The 17289-nt window shown below is 36.9% G+C and overlaps 5 protein-coding genes across 5 annotated transcripts; 1 reads left to right on the top strand and 4 right to left on the bottom strand.

Moving 5' to 3' along the window:
- Positions 1-6526: 6526 nt before the first annotated feature.
- LOC108975500 (sapecin-like) lies at positions 6527-6874 on the bottom strand. The gene has a single exon (XM_018944016.1). It carries the CDS (start codon positions 6828-6830, stop codon positions 6555-6557), a length of 276 nt encoding a protein of 91 aa, XP_018799561.1. The 5' UTR covers positions 6831-6874; the 3' UTR covers positions 6527-6554.
- A 1351-nt stretch (positions 6875-8225) lies between these two features.
- On the top strand, positions 8226-8713 carry LOC108975520 (tenecin-1-like). The gene has a single exon (XM_018944056.1). The coding sequence runs from the start codon at positions 8281-8283 to the stop codon at positions 8557-8559; it is 279 nt and encodes a 92-aa protein (XP_018799601.1). The 5' UTR covers positions 8226-8280; the 3' UTR covers positions 8560-8713.
- Positions 8714-9373: 660 nt separating this feature from the next.
- Positions 9374-9865, bottom strand: LOC108975508 (defensin-like). The gene has a single exon (XM_018944027.1). It carries the CDS (start codon positions 9769-9771, stop codon positions 9499-9501), a length of 273 nt encoding a protein of 90 aa, XP_018799572.1. The 5' UTR covers positions 9772-9865; the 3' UTR covers positions 9374-9498.
- Positions 9866-12796: 2931 nt separating this feature from the next.
- LOC108975454 (phormicin-like) lies at positions 12797-13293 on the bottom strand. Its single transcript, XM_018943943.1, has one exon. It carries the CDS (start codon positions 13215-13217, stop codon positions 12936-12938), a length of 282 nt encoding a protein of 93 aa, XP_018799488.1. The 5' UTR covers positions 13218-13293; the 3' UTR covers positions 12797-12935.
- A 2846-nt stretch (positions 13294-16139) lies between these two features.
- On the bottom strand, positions 16140-16572 carry LOC108975444 (sapecin-like). Its single transcript, XM_018943932.1, has one exon. It carries the CDS (start codon positions 16478-16480, stop codon positions 16199-16201), a length of 282 nt encoding a protein of 93 aa, XP_018799477.1. The 5' UTR covers positions 16481-16572; the 3' UTR covers positions 16140-16198.
- Between the last annotated feature and the right edge of the window lie 717 nt (positions 16573-17289).

Below are 17289 nucleotides of genomic sequence, written 5' to 3'. Positions count from 1 at the left end.
TCTTGATAAACATACATACGTAAATAGCGTTGTGTGCATTGTCAAGTCGTTCAGAAAAGTATATCAAATAGCTGGGTGCGCCAATTAAAGTTCATTAAACGGTATTCGAAAATGTTTCGCGTTTTTCAAAAATTATTTAAAAAGATTTTGAAAATAAAACAAAAGTGCAGAAGGAATTTCAAGATCACGACGTGCTCTATTTATGTATGCCTTAAAGATTATTGCTGATTTATTATTATGGCCATTGTTGTTGCGCAAACCGGCGATTGTGCGACTTGTTGTCATGTTTAAGCTCTCAAATACAAAGTTATGTACATATACACACCAGATCCAAACCCAGTAAGTTAATTTTAACTACCACAGTGGAGCAGGTCCTACAATAGTGGTTATATAGTGAATACATTTAGAGTAATTTGTAACTAGTTCGTTAGTATGTTATGAAAATTGTTAACAATACAGTTATTTATAAATGATCAATGTTACGAGTTGAGCCTCTAAATATGCGAACTATTCTTTCACTTTTTGAGATATCGATATGGAATTTTGACCAAAAAACTACCATTTGTTGGAACAGCCAATATTGGACCACTATAGCAATACATCAAGTTCTGTGTCGCCAACAACTTTGTAACACAAACAATCTTAACGACATTCGGAAGAAATTATTGTCCAAGACTGTGCTACCATTTCCGAACATATTGTTCAAATCGGACTACTATAGGATATATCATCCATACAAACTGGCCGCACGAAATCAAGATAAATATCATTTCATCTCATTCGCACCATATGAAATGCAACTGCGAAGTGTATTATAGTTTTGGAATAAAGCCAGGTCTATAAAAAAGTTTAAAATATGCTAAAATCATTTCTGCCGTTTCTAGATCAGTTCCTCCATTAGCGATTCGTACTGCTCGCTAAAGGTACACCCCATTCGGGACCACCCCTAATCGGTATTATCTTACTATATATGTATTAGGGTGCTTGATAAAATTGTTTTGAATTGTTTTTCAACTCTTACCCCGTCAAATGTTAGTGATTGACAAACAAAAAAACGTTCCCCAAGCCAGGCGCTGTAGCTTAATTCTAAGGGGTCGCTAGTTTTTGTTTAGGTTCCCATACATTTAACAAAGGAATTTTCGTTTTTCCATTCAAACTAAAATTTCATCAACTAATTTTCGTTTCACAAAAAGGACCATCATATATTCAAAGGATGGCCGATAGCCCATGATGCTAGTGCTGCGTATTTTCTTAAGTTTGTATAATAATTGTATTATTATGTAAGCTTTTATAAAATAAAAAAATAAAAAATAAAAAATATTCATAAAGTTGAAACATAAACAAATTTGTTAAATTATTCCAAGGGCAGCACCTGCATTGAGATCGCTGTGAGCCGTTTTCGAGGTTATTGCTTGGCTAGTAACAAAAATCAACAGTTATAGCCAATAAAGTTGAACAACGACCAGTACGCAGTGAAAAAAGAATTACAGACGTAGTTGAGACCGTGGAAAGTCAATTCGGCGCCGTTCTCAGCAACTAGGACTGACGTATAATATGACATGGCGAATTTTAATACGAGATCTTAAATTGAAAGCGTACGAAATAGAGCTTGTGTAAGTGGCAACGCTACGCTCTATGGGGTCTTGAAATATTCCAAGAACACCCGACATTTTCGAGCCAAATCTTGTTCAGCGATAAGACCCATTTCTGGCTAAATGGAGCTGCCATTTCATCCAGAAAAAACAACGGCTTAGTGTGGTAGGCCGGTGCAATCATCGGTTAATTTTTCTACAAAAATGATGTCGGTGAGAATGTAATCGTCAATGTCAACAGTTATTACGTCCTGATAACCGACTATTTGATGCCTGAAAATAAAGCTCGTGTTCTCGACGATTTCTGATTTCAACAAGACGGCGACACTTCCCACACACCGCATCAATCAATGAATTTATTGAGAGAAAACTTCGGTGAGCCGATAATTTCACGTTTTGGGCCGTTCGATTGTCCATCAAGATCGATTTTTTTCATATCGATACCTTTAAAAATAACATACTAAACTAAAAAACATATCATAAACCGATCACTTTAAACCTTTTGTTCTGCGAATGCATGTGATTCGAAAAATAGTAACTTTTTTTAGAATTTTAGCCTCTTTGGATAATATCGGAATTATGTTCTAAACAATATGGCAGATTTCTAATCTAGTTTATTTTTTCAGTTATTTTTTAAAACTATGAAGTGCAAAATGCAAAAATTAATTAAGATAAGTGAAAATATTTATAACATGCAATTATAGATAGTATAGTTTGTAGGTTTTGATGGCTCTTAATCTATAGCCGTCACTTTGAAAATATACTTATGATGCAAAAACACTTCCAAAAATTGCCACGCCCACCAACTGCGTGCATAATTAATATGTTCAATAAAAGATGAAAATCTGAAAAAAAACCTTTTGATAAACATTTTACTTTGAGTGCTTTCAAAGCATATTTACAAGTGCACACACATATGTATGTATAAACATACATACCATATGTATATACATAAATACAAGCATGCAAACTCATACGCATACATAGGTATGTACATATATACAGCAAGACCACTTGTTAACAACAACAGCAGCTCGTTGGCGTTGAGTCAGTTGATTGGAACAGATGGCGACGACGGCGATTCGCCTCACTTATTAAAATCCTCAAAAAAGCATAAGAAATTGCACGGTCACAGAATTTTGATTTTCCCAAATTATTTCCAATTTTTCTATATTTTTCGACAATTTCTAATTTTGATGATTTACTAGTCGAGCAGACTGAAATTCGCTGAAAAAATGTGTGAGTGTGTCTGTGCACATCACACACACATGTCATTTATTCATTATCGGTCTCACTGATCATCACAACGGCGCCTCTATTCTTTTATTGCTTCATTGAACCGCTTTATGACCGTTGAAACGACGAGAAAATCTCAAAAGCAATTAATTAATTAGACAATTTTTTTTTGTTGTTGACGATTTTCATAAAACATTTTTATTATGAATGAAATGCAATAGTGGATAACAAATTACTCGCTTAAAGTGCAAATAAGCACTTGTTTCCCCTCAACCGCATCGCTGCGCTAGTGTTTATAAGCGACAAGCGCACACGTGCTGTCGATTGCAGTAACCATCGTTTCCTCTCCCGAGCATTATGCAATGTGCTTTGCAGGCGTAGCTGTTGCAAGTGAAGCGCCTTTGCCGACTCAGTGCAATAACGGGATTTTGCTTTCCTTTAGACAATTGTGATGTTAACGGCATTGTGGCGTCTGTTGCCACTTCTTTACTGCTACAGGCGTAAATGCAGAAAAGGCAGAAGGAAAACGCGAAAAGCACGATTCTTGTCATAACGGATTGTTAACGCCGCGAAGTCAACTGAATTATGTTGCTCTCAACTGTTGCGCATCTCTATTTTATATTGCACTTGAGCACTTTCGCTTCAAATTTGCTCGCGATAGCGCGAAATTCGCGCTTGTGATTCCCAGCGTATTATGTTTACAGTGCAAACAGCTGTATATGTATCTACATATGTGGGTCCGTATATGTATATACATACATTAGGGTTCCTCTTATTTGAGTTGAGTTGAGATTATTGCGGGCGCTGACAGCGGAAGACGTTTAGTAGTTAATATTTAATTATTATCATTATTTTAATGTCTTCAAAAGTGATTAATATGTGACATTGAATTCTATCATTTTAAGAAATCAATTCCTCTTTTATATCAAATTTATTAAATAAGTAAAAAAAAAAAAACAGCAAAAACCATATAATGCCCTTCATAGATGCATTTTTATAGCGTTAGAGGTTATAAAAGGATTTGCTCCTTGATTTTGGTCAAACACTTTGTATGGTAGCTATATGATATAGTGATCCAATCCGAACAATATATTCGGAGATTGTAGCACTGCTTTGGACAATAATCTATGCCGAATTTTGTAGAGAAATATTGTGAAATAAAAAAGTTTTCAATACAAGCACTTGAGTTTGATCAGTCAATTTGTATGAAAGTTATATACTGTAGTATGTCGTTCTGAACAATTTTTTCAGAGATTATAGCGCTCTTTTGTCTGTACTAAAATTCGTAGATATATCTTTTCAAATAAACGACTTTTTCATACAAGAACTTAATTTTGATCTATCAATTTGTATGGCACCCATGTGCTATAGTGGTTTGATATCGGCAATTCTGACAAACGAACCGTGTTTTTGAAAGAAAAAGTCGTGTGCAAAATTTCAGATCTAAAATGGAACTAACTCCCGTATATAGGTTTTAACTACCGTAACCCCCGTTGTGATTATAGGCCTGAAAACCAACAATTGACTAGATCTCGGAAGAGACCCGTGAAAAGAGGATCGACCCATACCACCTCTTATGCGATTTTAAAGCTACTTTTGACAGCATGAAAATGAACTGTTTCTATTCCACTATGTCTGAATTTGATATCCTCGCAAAAATAATATGGATGTGTAACAGAGCAATGCCAAAAGTTCCATCGGGATAGGGAAGGGCCTCTCCGAGCCGTTCGATACCAAACGAGGCTTCAGACAAAGCAACTGCCTTTCGTACGACTCTCACAATCTTCTGCTGGAGAGAATAATTCAAGCTGTAGAGCTGAATTGAGAGGCCCAATCTTTTATACGTCTACAAATGGGTCTGGTAGAGCCAAAAGATCTCCTGTCATCAAATAAACCGTCATCGCACTCGCGATCTTGTCTATTTTGGAACCAGTATTAATAGCAACAACAATGTCAGCCTTGAAATCTAACGAAAAATAACTTTTGCCAACAGGTGCTACTTCAGACTGAGTAAGCAATTGAGAAGTATATTCCTCTCTCGACGAATAAAAACCAAAATCCATAAGTTATTCATTATTTCCATTCTGCTATATGGTGCAGAGGCATGTAAGATGACAATATCTGATTAGTCGACGTTATGATTTTTCGAGAGAATATTGGAATTAAATTAAATGGCATATGTACTACGTTCATATATGTATGTATGTAAGTTGCTAGTATAAATGCGGTTTACCCAGGTGATTACATAATCTACTATCCCTCCTTTAGGGGATTTATGAGGTGTATATAAAAATATAGAATTGTGCATGTATAAATAAAATCCTCCTTTAAGCTGAGCTATTTTATTTGCGTAACAGTTATTTACACACATACCATATGCATATACATATGTATATACATAAGTGTATACATATATTGATGGAAATTCCGTTAAGTATATCGCCACCATTTAAGTTGAGATAAGATTCAATTGCAACTAGAAATTATTTTCCGCTGCTCAATTAGAGTACCTAATAAACTAAATTATACCTTACGGTAGGGACGCCGATATTGGATATTGAACTGTTAGAACCCTCAGAACTAGGAAGAGACTTTCCCTAATGAGGAGAAATAGCTCACTTGATCGATGAGTCGACCTTACGACAAAAGGATTTTACGAAAGCGCAAGAACCGTAACCTGCGCTAACCAAGGCTCCTGTGAAGCTCAGCTATCCAGTGGTAGAACGCATGAGGAGAGAAGAACACAGAGACATTCCGATTTTACTGATAGCGGGGCCAGGGTGACTTTTTCTCCCAGTTCTCCAGCTTTGCAGTTGTCTGTGACTTCGCTATCGCCTGGTACCCATACTGGTCTTACTATTACAAAGAGAGTCTGCACTTTGGAGCAGTAACCGCTACCGCTACCTTAATTGTGGCAAAATCGTTAAAAACGCTAGAATGAAGAACCGAAGTTTATAGATAGTTCCTATAATATGTCTGCACCAACCTTCCTCTCCTTGTCCTCCATCGGCTTCTACTCATTAAAAACTCCCTCAAGGTATGTGGGCAAAGGAAAAGTCCTCAGAGTTTGGTTTGGCGACTTCATAATCCAAAAGTCAAAGCGTGTAGGTATATCCAGATTTTCTAAGCCTGAAAGCAAGTTTAACGGCCATGCACTTTCCGGCTATATCCATTGGCATTATATGCAGAATGGCACTAATTCCAGTATTGGCTGGTTTTTGGCTAGTGCTAGACAATGCCAAGGGAACATCAATCATTTTCGTAGAAATCCTTGATTGCCATAAAATGGTTTGCCCGCAACAACCCGTTTTCAACCAATTACCATTATGAATTTAATTTGGATTAGTTCTACCTAAGCTACCAACTTTTTTGACCACCACAAATATGTTTAAGTTTTCTGTAGTGTAGTCCCACTTGAACGCTTGCCCTTTGCTACGCCATCAACTCCTAATTATTAAAAGTACCCTAAATATTGGAAAAGCGTCTGGATAGTGCCAGAAACTTATTGTGTCGGCCCAGACCTGATCTGACCGAAAAATTTTGGAGCATCCTTTTCACTAAAGTTTATAACAGGAAATACCTTAAAGGAGCTAAACTAGTCGTAATTAAAGAATCTACAAAATTCGTGTTTTTTCTTAAGTTATACTAATAGTAAACTTAAGTTGCTAATAAAGCAAATATATTTTTTCATATTTTTTTTTATTCAATCATTATAATAACAAATCTTTACAATCGACAAATACAGACTTTTTGGCGGCTGCAATAACCACCACGTCGGCCAAGCAGCAGGCAATGGAATATACAAGCCTCAGTGCTCTCCAGCACATCGCACGTAAAACGCTTTTGTCGTCTTAAGCTTCTCAAAGGTTCGACATTTTCCACAGTCAAAGGTGCTCCCAAGTCATTTCTAACCTCGGCAACTCCATCCACGTCGTCGGCCTGAGCGACAGTAAACATGCAAAGCGCACAGACGAGTCCAGCAAAAAGCACGAGTGTCTTCATATTGAATAGGTAGTACAGATTGAATTATTGGTGTTGCTGGAAGGTTGTTCTGCTCTGTTACTTTATTTCACTACTCATCTCTTATATACTCCACCAATTGCCATAAAACTGATAGTGTTGACTATTAGCATTTCCCGTTGCAGTTTGTTTGCACACTTGACTCAACGCTGAGGGGGTTCACTACGTTATTTCCCAAAGGTGAATGAATGCGTGACCCAAGACACAGCGCTTTGCGAATGATAAGCGCTGTAATGTTTGTTTACTTTATTCAACGCTCTATATTTTCACCTCCTGATGCCCATACCTTTTGCATAGTAATTTAGGTATTTTTTAGGTTAGTGTTACCCGATAGTAAACTTAAGTTGCTTGAAGATTACCGATAGTTTCATTTCAAGTAAGAATTAAAATTGATCCCTTCTTAACATACCACATACTGGTATTGGAAATAATCAAACAACGTCCGCTTTATATCAAAGTAATTAGATATTGAGCCGAAATCATGGAGAATTATTCGAATAGACAGCGAGCTTCTCCTATTTGGTGAAATTTTGGACCGACATGTTTTGATAGTTATCTACCGTACCTATTCCTAATATTCGTAGAGCAAGAGCTCGGCTTTAAGTTAGATTATATTGAATTATTATGGCCTATCTTCGTGACAAGCGTCATAAAGGATCCCACTTGTCCAGACGATATCCGGCTGATCATTGTGTGAGCATTTTTCTATCAAAATGTCATTATTAAGAAACACTTGAACGGAGTTACACGATGTAATGAGGAATTCTTGTATTTTATCTTAAATTAAGTCAACAATAGAAAAACAGATACAATCTTTACAAAACATTTCTATCATTTTCTTAAACAATTTCACAATTGTTGCTGGATTATTCTCCAAAAAATCGCAACTGAAACGCTTCCGTCGATTTTAGCTCATGAGAGGTTGTATGAAATGTTTGTTACACCTGAACTTAGCCTTTCCTTACTTGTTTTTCATTTATTTAATCCTACTAGTAACCATAATTGAGGATACCATACTATTATTAACCGACGATGTAAATGTTACGGTTAGTACTTTAACTAAAACAACTTAAATATTACTAATTAGCTGTTACGAAAATCAAACAAATGCAAATTCATTTAAGTTTCATGATAAAACTATGTTGTGTCGGATAAATATAACGTTTTGAGGTAAAATAAAAGTTGTTGAATAAGTGCACTATTAGGAGGGAAAAACAAACACAAATATATCAGCGCTTATCACTCGAAAATGGCAGTGTCTAGACTCAAACAAAGAAACTGTATCGGATAAGCCTAATTGTCAACACCATCAATTTTATGACAAATTATTGTGTATAAAAGATATGAATAACGAAATCAAGCCCCAGAACACAAAAGCCTTCATAGCAAACCCAACACTTTATTCGACTGAGAGCGAAACTAACTATTGAATATGAAGATACTCGTGCTCTTTGCTGGACTCGTCTGCGCGCTTTGCCTGTTTACTGTCGTTAAGGCCTATCCTATGGATGACGTTGCTGCAAAAGCGGAGCATGGATCTGTGGTGGCAGATTTAAATGTTGAAAATGACGCACCTCTCGGGAGCTTGAATCGACAGAAACGTTTCACTTGCGATTTTTTGGAGAACAATCCGGCTTGCGCATTCCATTGCTGGCTTAAAGGCAAAAGTGGCGGTTACTGTAACAGCAAAAAAGTCTGTATTTGTCGTTAGTGAGAACTATACTTTTGGGAAAAAAATGTATTACAGCAATAATTGTGAACATGTTTAAGAAGATGATAGAAAATGTTGTAAAGATTGTAACCGTTTTCCTATTGTTGACTTGTATTATGATAAAATACAAATATTTCTCATTATAAAGCTATAACTCGTGTAAATTGATCAGAGCCAGAGAAATACCTTCAGGTGTATAAGGTTTGTGAGTTAGGTATAGCCTTGAAAGTCGAGGTGCATGTTGCTTGCATCTCCTCTGTCGTCTTAAAATGATTGCCTTTCGGCTTTTTCAGGCATGGAACAAAAAAAAGTCTAATGGGGTCACATCTGTGCTGTAGGACGGCTGCGGAAGCGTTGGGATGCCGGTCTTGATTAGGTAGCTGTTCACAAGAAAGGCGGTGTAAGCCGGGGCGTTGTCGTGGTGCAACTTACAATCGGCTGCGGTGTCTTGTCGGACCCGATTAACCCTTCGTTTGAGTCTCTGCAGTGCTTCCAATTAAAACTTGGCATTGACGGTTTGTCCAGGAGGAACTAATTCTTGGTGGACGATGCCTTTGATGTCAAAAAATAAAAAAATTAGCATCGTTTTCACTTTGGAACCGAATCCAGTCGGTGCGCGTACGTTTCAAAGGCTGTCGCGTCGGAAGAAGATCAGTTCTATTAGTTTCCGCTCAAACCCTGTAGGTTTCGGTCGATTAGATCCTGAGATTTGGATTTTCACCGAAAACTGGGCGGTACCCCGCCCATCCTCCAATTTTCACTCGTTAAAAATGTCTTCAAGAATAACATTTGTAATTAAAATTAAAATTCAGAACCAATTTAATGCTTTATTTGGATTAATAATATTTAATAATTACATTCATAAGATATATATTTGTTTGATTACAATGATTAAGTCAAATAAATGTAAGCAATATGTCTATAAAATATTTATTCACTTCATTGACGACAGATACATGTTCCTCTACGACAGTAACCGCCTTTCCATCTACCGAGAACCACGCAATGACTTGCGCAGGCCGCCTCACTCTTGAGCACATCGCAAGTAAAACGCTTCTGGCGATTTAAAGTCAATAAAGTTTCGGGATTTTCGGCTGCCAATTGTGCATTGAAAGCATTAACCGTTTCGCTATCTCCATCAGTGGGTGCAGCTTTTGAGACGTTGAGCAAGCACAAAGCGCAGATGAGTCCAGCTAAAAATGCGATTTTCATTTTGTACGGGTTGTTGTTGTGGGCACTAAATGTTGTCTATTGTCTATTTGATAGCTGATAGCTTTGCTTTGAGTTGTGGTTGTTGCTGCGAAGACCGCTGTAGACTGATGCTAAACTCGCATGCCCAATTGAGTTTTATACTCTGTAGCGAAACTGATAACACACGTAGTCCAATTTTTGCAAACAAATATTTCTTTGCAACTTTTCGGGGACTCACGCGACACATTTCTATATTTCATCAACAAAAGCATTTATAAATAGGTGCATTTAATATTACTTATGTGAATCATGTCGGCCTCATCTGTTATTGATAAGCTGGGAAACATTTGTATTTCGGGAAATACGTTTCACTATTTATAGCAATTCAATTTTTCAATAAAATATTTAAATAAACAAGTAAGGAAGGGCTAAGTTCGTGTGCAACCGGAATCGAAACACGGCAAATACGTTAAAGTGTAAAACGCCAACCATAGGAATTTAAGCGATGCACGGTACAAAGTCACCCGGAAAATCTTTATATGAGGTATATGAGTTACTCAGGGAAGTATTCAGCCAATTCAAACCATTATTGATACACAGAAATACTATGTTATAACACCGACCGACATCATTTTCCTTGTTCGAGTTCTGATTATTTTTTTCCACTAATTTGGTAGTGCGGATCACGAAATTATACCTCATTTTATCGTATCACATCAGATTTTTTTGTGTATTCGTGATTTAAGTTCTTTAGAATGCAGCTCTGCGCATAATTAGTAAAAATCTGATGTGATAGCGCAAATATGTAGGAGTTTTTGTGTTTAAAATAGTAAAAATTGGTGATATTACTGGCTCAAATACAAACAAAGTTCAAAATATTTTCATTTGTCGGCCGGTGTTATCGGTACTTAGGGGCTTAAACAGATGTTATTGCAATTGATGGTGGTTTTATTTATAAGGTGACATACTCTAAAGGCTTTATTCATGCTAAGTTTTATTCCGTTATATCAATTATTTCTTCATTTGTACAATGGAAAGTGAAAGGACCAAATGAAATTTTAAACTGTGTCATATGGGTTGTTGTGGTGTGAAAAACCACATTGTGACATAATAATATGAGAAATATTGTCGGAATCGATCGGTCGGGTCCCGAGATATCTGATTTCATCAAAAAGTGAACGTTGTCACGCCCATCGTCCATTTTTATTACCGGCTCCCATAAATTCTTCGCATACCATATCAGAAGTATATCCTATCGTCACTCGTCTATTTAGTTACTGATTTAGTTTTTAACCTACAGTTATGTGGGGAGTGAGCGGGGTTATTTTCTGATTTCATCCATTTTCACACTGTCGTTAAGAGTTCTTATGGTATTTGCGCTCAGCAAATTTGGTTGTTGTCGCTAAAGTGGTTTAGGAAATATATACATTAAACTTATTACAGGGCGGGCCACGCCTTCTTTTTCAAAATCTTTTTCCCATAAGGCAACTACTTTATCCTGTCCGAAATTACAGCACATTATCTTAAGTTAGTGCTTATTTATGGCAATTAATATGTTATCGGATAATGGCGTTTTGTGGGTTTGGCAGTGGTCCGATTACGCCCATCTACGAACTCGTAATTTTTTTGTAATAAGGAACCAGCTTACCAAGTTTCATAAAGATATCTCAGTTTTTACTCAAGCTAAAGCTTGCATCGACGGAGGGACAGACAGACAGTCACCCGGATTTCAACTTTTGTCATCACTCTGATCATTTATATATCTAACTCGCTTAGTTTTAGGAGATACGTACAACCGTTAGCTGAACAAAACTAGTATACTCTGTAGAGGCAGGTTGTAAAAGTAAATACTTCCTTGAGCCACCATATGTATATCCTAGAAGTCAATTGTGATCAGTTTAAACTAACCGAACGACAGTTTTCTAAGTTTGTTTGAATTTGCACATATTGTCTATTATGTAGTCCTATACTCGTAGTTACATCTGAAGAAATTTGTTTTACAAAAAAGTTTTGGAGAGTAATGAACTTGTCTCTGGAAGAGTTTTTTCGGGCGAGAATCATTAACAATTTGAGATAGAAACTTCAGAATAACAAATTGATATTTGTTGAATATGCCTTTTAGGTTATTTAATTTTTAATAATTACAGTTTATGTAATATATGTATATAATTTATGGTATATAATAATTACTTAGACTCTGCATTGACTGACGTATTCACTAAGTGTGCAACCTGATCCGAAAGCAAATTGAGAAGAATTCACTGAAAAAATGTGGAGCGTTTCAAATCAAACAATTTATATTCATAAATGAAGTTTGCTTAGTTCTAGATTCTTCCTCTTACTAGTTTCATACAGAGATCAGGGTGGGCCAGGTTTGTTATGCTTAATATATGGAATTTTTCATTTTGAAGATAGATTTTTTATTAATTAATATTATAATTAAGACATCTACTTCGCATTAGTTTTACTAATCTAAAGCTTAGATCCCAGGATGTCACACAAAAGTTTTTAGTAGTAGTAAACCGTTCAACATTCAATTCAAGCCAGCATAAGCGACATTAAAAGACCTTGAAATGCTTTTCATACGTATACAGGATCTTCACTCGCAAGCTTAAAGCGTGGAAGAATTTGGTATAGCTCTAATAATACAGAAGAAAACGAGATGATCCCGACAGGTCAAGTTTAGTTGATAGACTTATTGAGGTTGCCTTTATTGTTTGCTATTCGATATTATATATTATAGTTGGAATAATTTACCTGGATGATAACGGAAAAGGATTCTTGGTCACGAAAGGACATGTGCCATATCTCAGACCGATATCTTTAAAACTGAGAGACATGGCTAACGACTCAGCTCGTCAGATCATTTACGTATATACATATTTTATTTGGTGACCAACGTCTCCCTTCTAAATTTCGTGGAAAACTTAATCTATCCTGTTCATGATATAAAACATAATGTAAGAATATAAAAATCAATATGACACTAAAGAAGGAGTTCAGCCAGCGAAACTAACGAAGAAACTTAAATTAATAAATTCGAAAATTACTTTTTAAAATTTTTTATTTATTCCATCATATCCTATAAATTTCTAAATACAAATTCTCGTACTAAATTTTTGACTAATTCAATTTTCCATCTAGTTATAAAGTAGCCTTATTCTCCTCTCTTCAGTCGTACATCTTTAATTACGACATTCACAAACTCCACGTCCATTGCAGTAACCACCACGGTTGCCACGGAGTAGACAATGGGCCGCACACGCACTGTGCTTGATGCCGAAACCGCTCAGTAGATCGCAAGTGGCGCGCTTTTGACGAATCAACTCCGAAAGAGGTTGCTCCCCAAATCCACTCAATTGTGCTTCCTCTGTTTCGCCAACATCTACTCCAGCAGGGGCTGCACAGATCGCCTGGAATAGGCAAAAGGCGCAGATGAGACCGGAGAAAAGTACGATTGTCTTCATGTTGAATATTTGGAAAGCTTTGTTGGTGTTAGAAAGTTTACTGAGATGTGTATAATCCACTGTTGCACTGTTAAAGTCTGCTGGGCTCTGATGTGCAATTCAGATGTTCGTTCTATTATATATACCTCGTCTTAGTTGGGCTGATAAGGCAGTGATCACGTATGTATATGTAGGTGTGGTTTTCCCAATAACAACAAATATTGGTTTAGCGTTGTCTAGGGGACTCACTCAGGTGGTTTTGTTGTAATTTATTATGAGTTATTGAATTGTGATCACAGTTGTGGACTTCGAAAATATGTTGGCATTCTGGGAAACCTACTTTAGTGCAATATTGGATTCGTCTCAACTTTTGTTAGTTAGCACAGATTTCCAAAAAATATATTGTGAGCTTTTGTTTAGCATTACGTGGTGTAGGTATCTTTTATCTTGATTTACGTAGCCTAAGCATTTGCTTAGCTTCCGTACCCAGCCTGGAGAAAGCAGAATTAACGGCGCGGGTGTTGAAACCAATGAAATCAGTATCATCGGCATATGTCAGCAGCTTTATACTCTTATAGAAGATTGTACCTGCTCGATTAAGTTCGGCAGCTCGAATTATTTTCTCCAGTAGCAGATTGAAGAAGCTGCACGATAGTGATTCGCCTTGGTGTCGAACAGCTCGGAGTGGTCATTCTTGATCCTGACGGAGCTTTTGGTAGTGCTCAACGTCAGTTTACACAGCTGTATTAGTTTTTTGGGATACCGAATTCAGACATTGAAGCATTTTTTTCGTGCTGTCAAAAGCAGCTTTGAAATCGACGAAGAGGTGGTGTGTGTCGAACAACTTTTCACGGTTCTTTTCCAAAATTTGGCGCATGGTGAATATCTGGTTGATTGATATGTTTTCAGGTCTAAAGCCATACTGATAAGGTCCAATTAGTTTATTGACGGTGGGCTTAAATTTTTCATACTATACGCTCGATAAAACCTTATATGCGAAGTTTAGGAGACCTATCCTACGGTAGTTGGCGCAGATTGGGGTCTCTCTTTTTTTTGTATTGGGCAGAACACATTTAAATTCCAATGGGCATGTTTTCGTCCGACCATATTTTACAAAGAAGCTGATGCAGGCTCAGTCAGTTCTTCACCGCCGTGTTTGAATAGCTCGGCCGGCAATCCATCGGCTATTCGCACTTCTTCATGATCGGGCAAAGGATCGTCTGCTTCATCGTCATAGATTGAGGAAAAAGGGTCGTTCTGCTATCTGTTGTGATTGCAGCTTCTCGACGTCGAACCTTCCTTGTGTTTGATGGCGTGCGTTTTTTGCTGCACAGCAGCGGGTGCGAATCTTGGCTGCAACAAGGTAGTGGTCCGATCCGATATTAGGGCGTCGGTGCGTACGCACATCTAAAATACTGGAGATGTGTCTTCAGTCTATCACAACATGATCAATCTAGTTGGTGGCCTCTTCAATCCGGAGACAGCCAGGTAGAGTGGTGAATTTTTCTATGCTGGAAACTAGTACTACTGCTAACTATATTTCGGGACGCGGTGAAGTCGATCAGCCTCAACCCAATTGGGGATGTTTCCTCGTAGAGGTTGAACTTACAGACTATTCAGCCAAAGATACCCTCCTTGCTCACCCTGGCGTTAATGTCGCCAAACACGATTTTGAAATCATGGCGAGGTCAGCACTCATAGTTGCATTCCAAGCGCTTATAGAAGAAATCTTTAATCAAAGCGTCCTTCTCTTCCGTTCTGACGTGGGATATGTTGAAGAACTTGAAGGGAAATATGTGAAATAAAAAAGCGAATATTGCTTTTACTATGGGAGAACTTTTGAATTTTCCTGTTATTGCACGCTTGCGATATTACGAGTTGTGGCAGTATTGCCAATCGTAGTCATTTCGACTTTATGGAGGCTCAAAAGTTACCGTTGGAACACGATGTAACAAGAGCTCGCTTTGTTTTTTGAACGCTGAACTCAGACTTTGCTCGCGCACTGCATGTAAAAGTCGCAAAAAGTGAATTTGGGTCGATGGTTCAGCTTACTCGTATCTTATCTCTTAATTGGGGCAAACACAAATATTTAGTTCATTACAGTAACCAATATCGCTGCCTTGATAGAAACATTGATCGCCTGGAAGCGGCACAAAACACAAATGAGACCGGCGAAAAGTACGATTGTCTTGATGTTGAATATTTGAAAAACTTTTTAAAAAGTTTACTGAGCTGAGTATAATGTTGCACTGTCATAGTTTATTGCACTCTGACATGAAATCCAGCTGTTGGTCTCAATTATATATGCCTCGGCTTAGTTGTGCTGAAGAGGTGGTGATCAAATGTAAATGAGTTTCCTAATAATAACAAATATGTGCATAACTTTGTCGAGCGGATAGGTAGTTTTGCGATAATTCATTGAGCTTTATTGAATTGAGATCGTCATATGGAAACTTAAAAAATATTTTTCGAATACTGGGAAATCTACGCCAGTTCAATATTGAATTCGTCACACTTTTTGTTAGTTTGACTTTGGCATAAACGAATATAAGCACGAGTCACACATAAACTTAGTAACTGTATATACATACATATGTATGTATGTTGTAGGTCTTGGAAGTGCTGCCATAAACACTTCAAATTATTATACTGCCATAACATGTTGCATGGATTATAATAAGTTTTTCCCATATAGACTTAGATGTAATAAAATCAAATTGAACGTATTTGAAATAAAACTTATATACTTTAAAATTTCACTATATACTATACATATAAATGTGTATATTATTAAAGTRTTAAATATAGCMCCCACATATAAGAGTAACGAAAATTATGTTTTTAATAATTTTATTTATTTTTTTTAATCGTTTTTTTTTTTTTTTTTTTTTTTTTTTTTTTTTTTTTTTTTTTTTTTTTTTTTTTTTTATTTTTTTTTTTTTTTTTTGTAATATTAGTATATATCTATTATAGTAGTAAATATGAATTAAGTTTAATGTCACTCATTTGCGGCAAACGCAAACCGCACGGCTATTGCAATATCCACCGCGGTTGCCACGAAGTAAGCAGTGGGCTGCACAAGCGCTGTGATTGACACCGGTTCCGCTCAATAGATCACAAGTGGCGCGTTTTTGACGACTCAACTCCACTGCAGGATCTGCCTTCAGTACAGCCAACTCAGCGTCAACCGTCTCCAAAGCAGTTGCATCAGCGGGAGCTGCTTTGATGCCTTGGAACAGGCAGAAAACGCAAATGAAAGCAGCGAAAAGCACGATTGTCTTCATATTGACGGTTTTGAGTTTTAATTGAATTGGTTTCCCTGCAAATACTTGCTGCTGCTGTAGACTCTACAGATAGTTTGATGGCCAACTGAGTTGCTCAGCTCGGTTTTATATGCGATTTGAGCTGAGCTTGGTGTCATATTGCTGATGCCGTATTCAGTTTGGAATCTCCACCCCAATGACAGGGGACTCACATAGTAGAATCTGCTAGCGGTCGATGGGATGTACATATATGCTTCATAGGTATACATAAGTATGTTACTGATAAGTCGTGAATATTAAGTATTCTTGGGAAAATCCACATCACTGCCTGTATATGTATGTAGATATGTGTGTAGCGAGGTCGTATTGAAATCATGAAAGTAATTGAATCGTTCTGATCTGATTATGTGTGAGCATGTTTGTAGTAAGACTTATTTGCTCGCACCTAAAGCCATCAGCGGAAGTTTTGTGTCATCTTTTCTTTGTTCGTGAAAATTTTAAATTGGCATTATCAATATTCTGTATGTGCATAAGGTACTCTTGCTAAGGGGATGCACTTTTGCGTACTTCAGTAAAAGTACGTATCTAGATAGATAATTTCACGACCCAGTTCTTCATATACTTTTACGTTAATTAAATTTTATTTTAATTTTAAATTTAATGATTCATTTATTAATTGGAAGACTATTTGTTTGTAGGTAAAACATTGTTTGTCAAAAAAGTCTTGCGGTATTTTCGCTAGTTGGCGCTGAGAGCGCGTAGTTCTAGTTTTATTCGTAGCATCGGGTCATGCTATACCTTTTTGGAAAGCTCATTTCACGCGCTAACAC

This window comes from Bactrocera latifrons, unplaced genomic scaffold (genome assembly GCF_001853355.1).
Source record: "Bactrocera latifrons isolate USDA-ARS-PBARC rearing strain unplaced genomic scaffold, ASM185335v1 scaffold_114, whole genome shotgun sequence".
Taxonomy (NCBI): domain Eukaryota; kingdom Metazoa; phylum Arthropoda; class Insecta; order Diptera; family Tephritidae; genus Bactrocera; species Bactrocera latifrons.
Note: the sequence above shows the minus strand (reverse complement) of the source record. Positions and strands in the feature narration are given on the sequence as shown.